General features: G+C 43.1%; 1 protein-coding gene across 1 annotated transcript in view; it reads right to left on the minus strand.

Annotated features, from left to right (window-relative positions):
* Positions 1-7,774: 7,774 nt before the first annotated feature.
* Positions 7,775-12,553, minus strand: part of LOC138674679 (A.superbus venom factor 1-like) — a 372,946-nt gene continuing 368,167 nt past the window's right edge. The window contains exon 43 of the mRNA XM_069762494.1: positions 7,775-7,952. Coding sequence (XP_069618595.1) covers positions 7,811-7,952 — 142 coding nt within the window. The 3' untranslated portion in view covers positions 7,775-7,810. The remainder of the gene's footprint in view (positions 7,953-12,553) is intronic.

Consider the following 12,553-nt stretch of genomic DNA (forward strand, 5'->3'; position numbering starts at 1 on the left):
GATGTTTCGCTCCCGTTTCAGGTCAAGGTTGATGCTTCTGAGATTGGAGCAGGGGCTGTTTTGTCGCAAAGAAGTTCTGATGGCTCTGGTGAGGATTCGGTGACCCCTCCTCAAGGGGGGGGGGTACTGTTGTGAATTCTGTTGTCGAACTTCCTCCTGTGGTCGTGAATGTTACTTCGGCGAGTTCTGTCCATGGACTCCCTCTGGTGGCTGTGAGTGGAGCTGCTGCTTCTTAGGTTCCTTACACAGGTGACGTGGTTTATCCTTTGGTTGGCTGCTCTATTTAACTCCACTCAGATCGTTACTCCATGCCAGCTGTCAATGTTCCTGCATTGGTTCAGTTCGCTCTTGGATCTTTCTGGTGACCTGTCTACTACAGCAGAAGCTAAGTTCCTGCTAGTTATTATTTGTTCATTGTTTCCTTGTCCAGCTGGATATCATGATTTTGCCTTGCTAGCTGGAAGCTCTGGGATGCAGAGTGGCATCTCCGCACCGTTAGTCGGTGCGGAGGTCTTTTTGCACACTCTGCGTGGTCTTTTGTAGTTTTTTGTGCTGACCGCAAAGATACCTTTCCTATCCTCTGTCTGTTTAGTAAGTCTGGCCTCCCTTTGCTGAAACCTGTTTCATTTCTGCGTTTGTGACTTTCATCTTTACTCACAGTCAATATATGTGGGGGGCTGCCGTTTCCTTTGGGGAAATTCTCTGAGGCAAGGTAGGCTTTATTTTCTATCTCTAGGGCTAGCTAGCTCTTAGGCTGTGAAGAGGCGTCTAGGGAGTGTCAGGAACGCTCCACGGCTATTTCTAGTTGTTGTGATAGGATTAGGGGTTGCGGTCAGCAGAGCTCCCACATCCCAGAGCTTGTCCTGTGTGAGTTTAACTATCAGGTCATGCCGGGTGCTCCTAACCACCAGGTCCATAACAGGGGTCCACTCGCGGGGGCCGGCACTATAGCGTGCCAGTGTCCCCGACGGCGAGTGGGCCCTCTGCCTGCTCAGGGCCGACCCTGCATACTGGTACCAACATATTCGGTTATTTCTACGCTCATTGGCTCCAATGACGGTCGGAGAATATTGCAAATTGCAATATTGCCAATACAATATTTGCCGCTGACCAGAACCGAATTTTGAAAAATTCGCTCAACTCTACTAAAAAGGCCATTTAAGTTTAGTATGTATGAAATGGTTTCTTATCAGTTGCACCTTGGATGCGCAATACTCACGCTGAATGGTATGTGAGACCTTAGACTCCTTAGCATAAAGATGGACCACCACTCCTGGGCCAGTGCTTTGTGTTTGCCCCCCAGGCTAAAATTTGCCAGTCAGCCCCTGCCCTTCTTCTCATCACAAGATGTAAGTGTTCCATTACTATGAATTATCTTATCATGGATTATTTAAAGGGATAGATACAAGCTTGATTACACACTTTCTTATGTGGTCCTCCATTTTTATTACTTTGCTTTATACCTGTCTTTGTGTTACTATTTATTGCACTAATTTTTGTTTAGTTGGTATACACTGATGTTTTAGTAGAGAAATGTTTCCCATAAATCGCACTACAATTGGTTTTCATATTATCAGTTGGCTTTAATTAGCTATTTGTGCTTTACTAAAATAAGAAAAAAAACATGACAGATCCACTAGTATTTCACATGTTTATGGTCTTCAAGCCATCTTTTTCTTATGTTGTTTTCTTTTATTCATGGGAGGGATTTATTATGTGGCCAGAATTGTGGCCTTCATACACATTAGACCGGTGGGTTTGGCTAACTTTTAACTAATGTGTATGGCGGCCTTTACAATAGACAATGCACCAGCATCATCAGGCAGTGTGAGCTCTGTGATAAAGATTTCTCCATAATGGTTAAAGTTCAGCTATGGTAATAATCTGGAAATTAAGGTGTTACTGCAGCATAAGGGGCTTTCTGGGCTGAGCGAAAATTTCTGCAATCACTCCAGTGCAGATTGCCAAATCTTGAGTGTGTGCACATGTACACAGCCAGGACTCCCCTCTGGTGCCAGCTATAGGGGTCTTCATGTAGCCCCCAGTATGGGATTTGCATAGTTGCAGTCACCAACCGATTTTCTTCCCATCTGCTTCTTACAATAGAAGATTGAGAGAAGCAGGAAAAGTTTCTAGCTAGCACATAGCTGCCAGTATACAAATCACACACGTGTGGGCACATGATGACCCCTCAAGGGGGCAATGGAGGGGAACCCTACAGAGAACACAAGGGTTAATCTCCTGCATATCATCTCCATCTTCAACTGGTGAGAGGCTGAAGCCTTGCCCCTTAGGGAGAGGCCTAGCAATCATTTGTCCTGCTGCAAAAATAATAGAGGGGGAGGCTCCTGCTGCAAAAATAACAGAGGGGGAGGCACCTGCTGCAAAAATAACAGAGGGGGAGGCACCTGCCGCAAATATGGCAGAAGGAGGAGCCTCCTGCTGCAAAACAGACACAAGGGGGAGGGTGTTGCTGCAAAGTAGGCAGAGGAGGGAGGCCCCTGCTGCAAAGATGGCAGAGGGGAGAGGCTCCTGCTGCAAAAATAGCAGAGGGGATAGGCTCCTGCTGCAAACATAGGAGACCGTGGTACCTGCTGCAAACATGCAAACATGGCAGAGGGGGGAGGCTCCTGCTGCAAAAAAGGCAGAGAGGCTCCTGCTGCAAACATGGCAGAGGGGAGGTTCCTGTCACGGGGAGCCTAGGTAGGCTAAAGCTAATAACCCGGGCCCCTGCGATATCACTCAGACTAGGGAAACCCTTTCTGTCCCTCTCCCACAGATTACACTGATGGTGTGCTTGTCTGGGCCGCCAGGCCTGACCCTGACTCCTGTTTCAGTACTAATCTGAAACCTCCACCCTCCACCCAGTGATAATTCCTCACTCCAACCCCTACAGAAAGCACAGACAGGGAAAACCAAAAACGCACCACACCACAAACACACTCAGGAAAACACTATAATGTGCGCAGAGCAAACCAAAACACAAATAGGAAGGAGCAATATGACAAAGGATCATACACCACCAGATATGATATTTCCACTCCAAGACCACCACTCCGATCCGAGATCACCAGGTACTAGACACAAGCTATAATCGGCGACGCCCAAAGTTCAGAAGAACTATATAAAGGCCGTGGGCGTGCCCCAGCCTCCAATCCGAGTACCAGCTAGATTAACCCCGGACAACCTAGATAAATCTAGCTGGCACCACTGAGCGCATAGTGGACAAATGCAGAATTACCGCTGTCTGTCGGACGCCCTAGTGTGAATAGCGTCCGACATGACAGTTCCTGCTGCAAACAAAGGGGGGCTCCTGCTGCAAAAATGACATTGGGGGAGGCTCCTGTTGCAGTCAGTTTTTTACAGCTACACACAGAATGTTAAGGAAGAAAAACAAAAAGACATAAGTGATCTATTGAGACTCAGGGAGCAGAAATTTCTTTATATTTTGTTATTATTATTTGACACAAACTAGGATCAAAGAAAAGGAGTGCAAGGAAGATATTATATTCTCTTCATTTTTTGTGTGTAGTGTTCTTTTAAACTGGCCCAGGAATCTGCTAAATATATCAAATCTGGCTTCTGAACCCCCAGTGATCACATACCTGGTGTCATTCTTTTCGGTTCAAACCCCTGAGTCTGTGTTTTGTGGTTGGCTTCTCTGCATGCGGAGCCACAGCAGACACACCTTTACTCCGGGTGTTTAGGTTCTGCTATTCTGGCTGCAGTCCATTTAGCAGAACACAAGTGTTTTCCTTTATCTGCCCTCTCACCTTTCTGGTCCTGCAATTTCCTGCTGGTGATAATCTCATTTGGAAGTCCAACCATTGGCAGTCAGTGAAACTCCAGCCAGGGTTTATCTCTTTGCTGTTGCATTTGTATTGCGATATTCTCTTAATTATATGTTATTTCTCAGATGCACTAATTTTATTGCATAAGAGTATTTTTAATAGTTTCCCCATCTTCTCTCGGAAGTTCCGTGAGCCGTACTGAGGGATGTTGTTTTCCTCATGATTTTCTGCAGGAGAAGGCTGCACATACAAATTGAAAGGAGTGATATGCTGCAAAATTGGCTTTATATAAAGGGGCTGAGAAGAGTGATATGCTGCAGAATTGGCTTTATATAAAGGTGCTGAGAGGAGTGATATAGATGATGCTACATAATAAGAAATGGTGCCATACATAGGTATAGAGGATGATACATAATAAGGAATGGCACCATATACTCCCTGACAGAAGTTATGTCGCTTATCCATGTTATGTGAATAAAAGCTTATAACCTGACGTTAAATTCATCCATTGGGTGTATAAATTATTCTTTTGAAAGCTGAAACCCTCCGAAATGTGGTTTAGGTTAAGAAAATAAATTGGCATCAATGCAGAAACATTGATCAGTTAATGGACACAGAATGGTGAGATTTTAGCAAGACAAAAGTTTTGTTGCCTGGTCATATAATGCACCCAATCCTAGTTTACATCCTCACCTGTGCTCAGTAAATGATCGGTTAATTAGTGTGTGTGTATAAAAAGAAACCCAGCACCCCAGACCTTCACTTGAACTGCAACTTGAGCTATGACAACACGACAAAAATCCACCCTGCGACCAAAGCCTGGATTATCAAGAGGCTGAAGAACAGATCCACTGCAGACATGGCTGGCAGCTTTAATGTGTCTCAAGTACAAAGAATTAAAAAAAGGTTTGAAGAGACTGGAGATGTGTATGACAAGCCCAGGTCCGGCAGACCCCACAAGACAACTGCTCAGGAGGAACGTTTGTTGGTTAGAAAATCCAAAGCAAGCCCCTCTTCCACTGCAGCAGAGCTCCAACAGGAATGGTCACCTCAATTCCCTGTGTCAACTAGAACAGTTTGTAGGATTCTGTCTCGAAATGGCCTCCATGGTCGAATCAGTGCCCAGAAGCTAGCACTAAACAAAAGGCAAATAAAAAACTGTGTGGCAAGTCCCACAGCCTGCTAAACAGATGGACGCTGGAAAAGTGGCAGAAGGTGGATTTCTCTGATGAATCTTCAGTAGAATTACACCACAGCCGCCGCAAATACTGCAGGAGACCTACTGGAGCCCGTATGGATCTGAAATACACCCAGAAAACAGTTAAATTTGGCGGTGGAAAGATCATGGTCTTCGGGTTACATTCAGTATGGGGGGGTGTGAAACATTTGCGAGGTGGAAGGCAATATCAATAGCCTAAAATATCAAGAAGTATTAGCTACCTCTTATATTCCAAATCATAAAAGGGGTCAAATTCTGCAGCAGGATGGTGCTCCATCTCATACATCCATCTCTACAACAAAGTTCCTCCAGGCAAAAAAGATCAAGGTGCTCAAGGACTGGCCAGCCCAGTCACCAGACATGAACATCATTGAGCATGTTTGGGGTAGGATGAAAGAGGAAGCTTGGAAGACAAAACCAAAGAATCTAGATAAACTCTGGGAGGCATGCAAGATGGCATTCTGTGCTATTCCTGATGACTTCATTAATAAATTGTATGAATCATTGGTGAATAGCATGCATGCAGTCCTCCAAGCTCATGGAAGTCACACAAAATATTAAATATGACTCTAATAGCACCACAACTTCATTCACCAATATTATGCAACATATATTTGTATTTTAAGTTAATTATTTGTTTGAATATCACATTACTTTCTGTGGGCGACAAAACTTGTCTTGCCAAAATCTGAACATTCTGTGTCCATTAACTGATCAATATTTCTGTATTGATGCCAATTTATTTTCTTAACATAAACCACATTTTGGAGGGTTTCAGCTTTCAAAAGAATAATTTATACAACCAATGGATGAATTTAACGTCAGGTTACAAGCCTTTATTTACATAACATGGATAAGCAACATAACTCCTGTCAGGGAGTATACATAACTAGAGAGGATGCTATATAATAAGGGGTGGTGCCATATATAGCTAGAGAGGATTTTGTAAGTTTGTCCACTGACAAAGGCATATGAACAGTCTATAATTTTCAGGGTGGGATCATTTTAACATTGAGAGATAGAATATCAAAAATATAATCCTGAAAATCACAGTGTATAAATTATATAAATTTATTTGCATTTTGCAGTGAGAAATAAGTATTTGATCCCCTACCAACCATTAAGAGTTCTGGCTCCTACAGACCAGTTAGATGCTCCTAATCAACTCGTTACCTGCGTTAAAGACAGCTGTGATACACAGTCACCTTTATAAATAGACTCCAGTGACGCTAGTCAGAACCCAAGGCCAGGCCGTGAATCCGTGCAGTCAGACGTTCCAGTGTCAATACCAAAAGATGACACAGTAAACCAAGGGCAATTATGAAGTCGTAAGTCAGGTCACATGAATACCAGAGAAATAGCAGATAAGCAAAGGGGCAATAACAAATGCATAGTCTGAACATCGTCCAAAGGTCAGCAGCAGAATAACAACAGATGAAAAGGGGCAATGACAAACTGGTAGTCAGAACACGGTCCAAAGGTCAGCAACGGAAGAAGATCAGAACTTACAGCACAAGGTACAGGCAAACACATTAGAGAGCACAAGAACAAGCTTTTGACTGGCAGTGATGTTTCTCTGCTAAGGGCACAGGACAACTTCACCGCATCAATAGGAGAATGGATGGAGCCATGTACCGTAAAATCCTGAGTAACCACCTCCTACCCTCCACCAGGACATTAAAAATGGGTCGTGAATGGGTCTTCCAGCAAGACAATTACCCAAAAGATACAGCCAAGGCAACAATGGAGTAGCTCAATAAGAAGCACATTAAGGTCATGGAATAGCCTAGCCAGTCTCCAGACCTTAATCCCATAGAAAACTTATGGAGGGAGTTGAAGCTCCGAGTTACCAAGCGACAAGCTCAAAATTTGATTGATTTAGAGATGATCTGCAAAGAGGAGTGGACAAAAATTCCTCTTGTCATGTGCGCAAACCTCATCATCAACTACAAAAAAGTCCGACTGCTGTGCTTGCCAACAAGGGTTTTGCCACCAAGTATTAAGTCTTGCTTACTAGAGAAATCAAATACTTATTTCTCACTGCAAAATGCAAATAAAGTTTTATAATTCAATCAATGTGATTTTCTCGATTTTATTGTTTATATTCCATCTCTCAATGTTACAATTAACCTACCCTTAAAATTATTGACTGTTCATGTCATTGTCAGTGGGCAAATTTACAAAATCAAAAAGGGTTCAAATACGTATTTTCCCCACTGTACATAATGAGTACACTGTACACTAAGGGATGGCACTGTATATAACAATATAACAAGGCTACATTTTTGTGTCCGTGTGCTGTTTGATTTTTTTCTCAGACAGCACAGGGCAAGTTTCTCTCTTCTGTAGAGTGTAAGCTTTTATGATCAGCGAGTCCGCTCTCTTCTGGGGAGTGTAATTTTTTATGGTCTGTGAGATCCTCTCTCTTTTCTCTCTCATGTGTATTTTATGAGCAGCTCCAAGTTTTCCAGTATTGAAATTCACACAAATTTATAAGCCATGGATCACTTTTTCGGCAAAATTTGGCAAAGTCGTTGAATTCAAAAGATTTATTCATCACTAGTTCACTGGTATATGAACACTGCAGCCCCAATCCGTATTCCAGTGTGACCAGAGAGATGCTGTATCAAGGAGGGAGTACATTCTGCTGGGACTTGTGGTTTCACTCCTAATGAAACTACAAGAGAACTGATACTGAAGAAGACAATGGACACCAGGTTAGTCAGCAGATTTCGACAGAATAGCAAATAAGACGTTTATTGGTATATAAAATGTCACATTTTTGAGAGGTTTTTCATTCTTATGTTCTACATCCAAAAATCTCGAGTTCTTCAGAAAACTTAATCAATTCTTCACAACGATTCTTCAGTTCTGGATTTTGACACTCTCTCTCGTTTGGCCACTGTTCGATCCATGTATTTTTTCCAATAATGTGGGAATAACTAAAAAAAGGAAATACACAATCTACATGAGTCTATGACGCCGATACAGTTCAATGCAATGATGGAGGAGAGAGCGTCCACTGGCGCTCCCTCTCCCATCATTCCCCACTCTGCCTCTGACACTGCGGGTGCGCGATGACATCATATCATCGCGCACCTGCTGTGTCCCGGGCAGACTGCAGTTGCTGAGACAGGAGCAGGGAGCAGCACGGGCATGAGCAGAGGTGAGGAGTGTTTTTTTGTTTTGTTTTTTACTGGACTGTGGGGCCATTCTCGGGGGGGGGGGGAGGAGAGGAGAGATGCGGGCTGTGCTATATACTACTGTGTGGGCTGTGCTGTGTATACTACTGTGTGGGCTGTGATGTATACTACTGTGTGGGCTGTAATGTATATACTACTGTGTGGGCTGTGCTGTATATACTACTATGTGGGCTGTGCTGTATATACTACTGTGTGGGCTGTGCTGTATATACTACTGTGTGGGTTGTGCTGTATACTACTGTGTGGGCTGTGCTGTATATACTACTGTGTGGGCTGTGCTGTATATACTACTGTGTGGGCTGTGCTGTATACTACTGTGTGGGCTGTGCTGTATATACTACTGTGTGGGCTGTGCTGTATATACTACTGTGTGGGCTGTGCTGTATATACTTTTGTGTGGGCTGTGCTGTATACTACTGTGTGGGCTGTGCTGTATACTACTGTGTGGGCTATGCTGTATACTACTACGTCGGCTGTGCTGTATACTACTAAGTGGTATGTTCTGTATACTACTACGTGGGCTGTGCTGTATACTACTACTTGGGCTGTGCTGTATACTACTATGTGGGCTGTGCTGTATACTACTATGTGGGCTGTGCTGTATATACTACTATATGGGCTGTGCTGTATATACTACTGTGTGGGTTGTGCTGTATACTACTGTGTGGGCAGTGCTGTATATATTACTGTGTGGGCTGTGCTATATATACTACTGTGTGGGCTGTGCTGTATACTACTGTGTGGGCTGTGCTGTATACTACTACGTGGGCTGTGCTGTATACTACTGTGTGGGCTGTGCTGTATACTATGTCGGCTGTGCTGTATACTACTAAGTGGGCTGTGCTGTATACTACTACGTGGGCTGTGCTGTATACTACTATGTGGCCTGTGCTGTATACTACTATGTGGGCTGTGTTATCTACTACGTGACCTGTATTATCTACTATGCGGGCTGTGCTATATTATGCAGGCTGTGCTATATACTATGCGGGTTGTGCTATATCCTATGCGGGCTTTGCTATATACTATGAGGGTGTATTATATTCTATGGGGAAGGCCGTGTTATATACTATGTGGCTGTGTCATATACTATTGTGGGGGTATATTATATTCTATGAGGGAGGCTGTGTTATATACTATGGGGGGCATAATATATTCTATGGGGGAGGCTGTGTTATATACTATGGGGTGTGCATTGTATATTATGGGGAGGTGGGATGTATTATATTCTATGGGGGGCTGTATTAGATTCTATGAGGGATGATTGCATCATACTCTTTGATGGGGCTGCATTATATTCTATGGGGAGGTGGGCTGTATTATATTCTATTTGGGGCTACATTATATTCTATGGGGGGCTGTATTATATTTATATTCTATGAGGGGTGATTGCATCATACTCTATGAGGGGGCTGCATTATATTCTATGGGGTGGTTGCATTATACTCTGTGGGGTGGCTGCATTATACTCGGGGGTGGCTGCATTATACTCTGTAAGGTGGTGGCTGCATTATACTATATGTGAGATGCATTATACTGTATCGAGGAGTCGAGGACTATGGGGAATACGTTATACTATATGAAGAACTATGGGGTGCATTATACTATGGGAAGTGAATTGTACTACATGGATGACTATGGCGGTGCATTATACTATATGGAGCACTATGAGGAGTGTATTATGGTATATGGAGGACTATGAGGAGTGTATTATACTATGTGGAGGACTGAGCAGTGTATTTTAATATATGGAGGATTATAGAGAGTGTATTATACTATATGGGGGACTGTGGTGTACATTATAATATACTAGCTGAAGAGCCCGGCGTTGCCTGGGCATAGTAAATATCTGTGGTTAGTTATAGCACCTCACTTCTCTTATTTTCCCATCATGCCTCTCATTTTCCCAATCACATCTTTCATTTTCCCCCTCACATCTCTCATTTTCTCCCTCACACCTCTCATTTTCTCCCTCACTCCTCTCATTCCCCCCTAACACTTGTCATTTCAACCTCACATCTGTCATTTTCTGATCACTCCACTATTTTTCCTCACTCCTCTCATTTTGCACTCACACCTTTTCATTTTCACCTCACACCTCAGTATATACATGTTTGTCATCTCCCTTTTATATAGTATACACCTGTATGTCATCTCCTGTATATAGTATATACCTGTATGTCATCTCCCCTGTATATAGTATATACCTGCTGTGTGTCATCTCCCCTATATATAGTATATACCTGAATGTCATCTCCTTCTATATATAGTATATACCTGTAAGTCATCAACTCCTGTATATAGTATATACCTGTGTGTCATCTCCCCTGTATATAGTATACAGTGGGGCAAAAAAGTATTTAGTCAGTCAGCAATAGTGCAAGTTCCACCACTTAAAAAGATGAGAGGCGTCTGTAATTTACATCATAGGTAGACCTCAACTATGGGAGACAAACTGAGAAAAAAAAGCCAGAAAATCACATTGTCTGTTTTTTTAACATTTTATTTGCATATTATGGTGGAAAATAAGTATTTGGTCAGAAACAAAATTTCATCTCAATACTTTGTAATATATCCTTTGTTGGCAATGACAGAGGTCAAACGTTTTCTGTAAGTCTTTACAAGGTTGCCACACACTGTTGTTGGTATGTTGGCCCATTCCTCCATGCAGATCTCCTCTAGAGCAGTGATGTTTTTGGCTTTTCGCTTGGCAACACGGACTTTCAACTCCCTCCAAAGGTTTTCTATAGGGTTGAGATCTGGAGACTGGCTAGGCCACTCCAGGACCTTGAAATGCTTCTTACGAAGCCACTCCTTCGTTGCCCTGGCGGTGTGCTTTGGATCATTGTCATGTTGAAAGACCCAGCCATGTTTCATCTTCAATGCCCTTGCTGATGGAAGGAGGTTTGCACTCAAAATCTCACGGCCCCATTCATTCTTTCATGTACCCGGATCAGTCGTCCTGGCCCCTTTGCAGAGAAACAGCCCCAAAGCATGATGTTTCCACCACCATGGTTTACAGTAGGTATGGTGTTTGATGGATGCAACTCAGTATTCTTTTTCCTCCAAACATGACAAGTTGTGTTTCTACCAAACAGTTCCAGTTTGGTTTCATCAGACCATAGGGCATTCTCCCAAAACTCCTCTGGATCATCCAAATGCTCTCTAGCAAACTTCAGACGGGCCCGGACATGTACTGGCTTAAGCAGTGGGAAACGTCTGGCACTGCAGGATCTGAGTCCATGGTGGCGTAGTGTGTTACTTATGGTAGGCCTTGTTACATTGGTCCCAGCTCTCTGCAGTTCATTCACTAGGTCCCCCCGCGTGGTTCTGGGATTTTTGCTCACCGTTCTTGTGATCATTCTGACCCCACGGGGTGGGATTTTGCGTGGAGCCCCAGATCGAGGGAGATTATCAGTGGTCTTGTATGTCTTCCATTTTCTAATTATTGCTCCCACTGTTGATTTCTTCACTCCAAGCTGGTTGGCTATTGCAGATTCAGTCTTCCCAGCCTGGTGCAGGGCTACAATTTTGTTTCTGGTGTCCTTTGACAGCTCTTTGGTCTTCACCATAGTGGAGTTTGGAGTCAGACTGTTTGAGAGTGTGCACAAGTGTCTTTTTATACTGATAACAAGTTTAAACAGGTGCCATTACTACAGGTAATGAGTGGAGGAAAGAGGAGACTCTTAAAGAAGAAATTACAGGTCTGTGAGAGCCAGAAATCTTGATTGTTTGTTTCTGACCAAATACTTATTTTCCACCATAATATGCAAAAAAAATGTTAAAAAAACAGACAATGTGATTTTCTGGATTTTTTTTTCTCAGTTTGTCTCCCATAGTTGAGGTCTACCTATGATGTAAATTACAGATGCCTCTCATCTTTTTAAGTGGTGGAACTTGCACTATTGCTGACTGACTAAATACTTTTTTGCCCCACTGTATATCTGTGTGTCATCTCCTCCTGTATATAGTATATACCTGCATGTCATCTTCTATATATAGCATATACCTGTATGTCATAGTAACATACATAGTAACATAGTAACATAGTTGGTAAGGCCGAAAAAAGACATTTGTCCATCCAGTTCAGCCTATATTCCATCGTAATAAATCCCCAGATCTACGTCCTTCTACAGAACCTAATAATTGTATGATACAATATTGTTCTGCTCCAGGAAGACATCCAGGCCTCTCTTGAACCCCTCGACTGAGTTCGCCATCACCACCTCCTCAGGCAAGCAATTCCAGATTCTCACTGCCCTAACAGTAAAGAATCCTCTTCTATGTTGGTGGAAAAACCTTCTCTCCTCCAGACGCAAAGAATGCCCCCTTGTGCCCGT

This window comes from Ranitomeya imitator, chromosome 4 (genome assembly GCF_032444005.1).
Source record: "Ranitomeya imitator isolate aRanImi1 chromosome 4, aRanImi1.pri, whole genome shotgun sequence".
Taxonomy (NCBI): domain Eukaryota; kingdom Metazoa; phylum Chordata; class Amphibia; order Anura; family Dendrobatidae; genus Ranitomeya; species Ranitomeya imitator.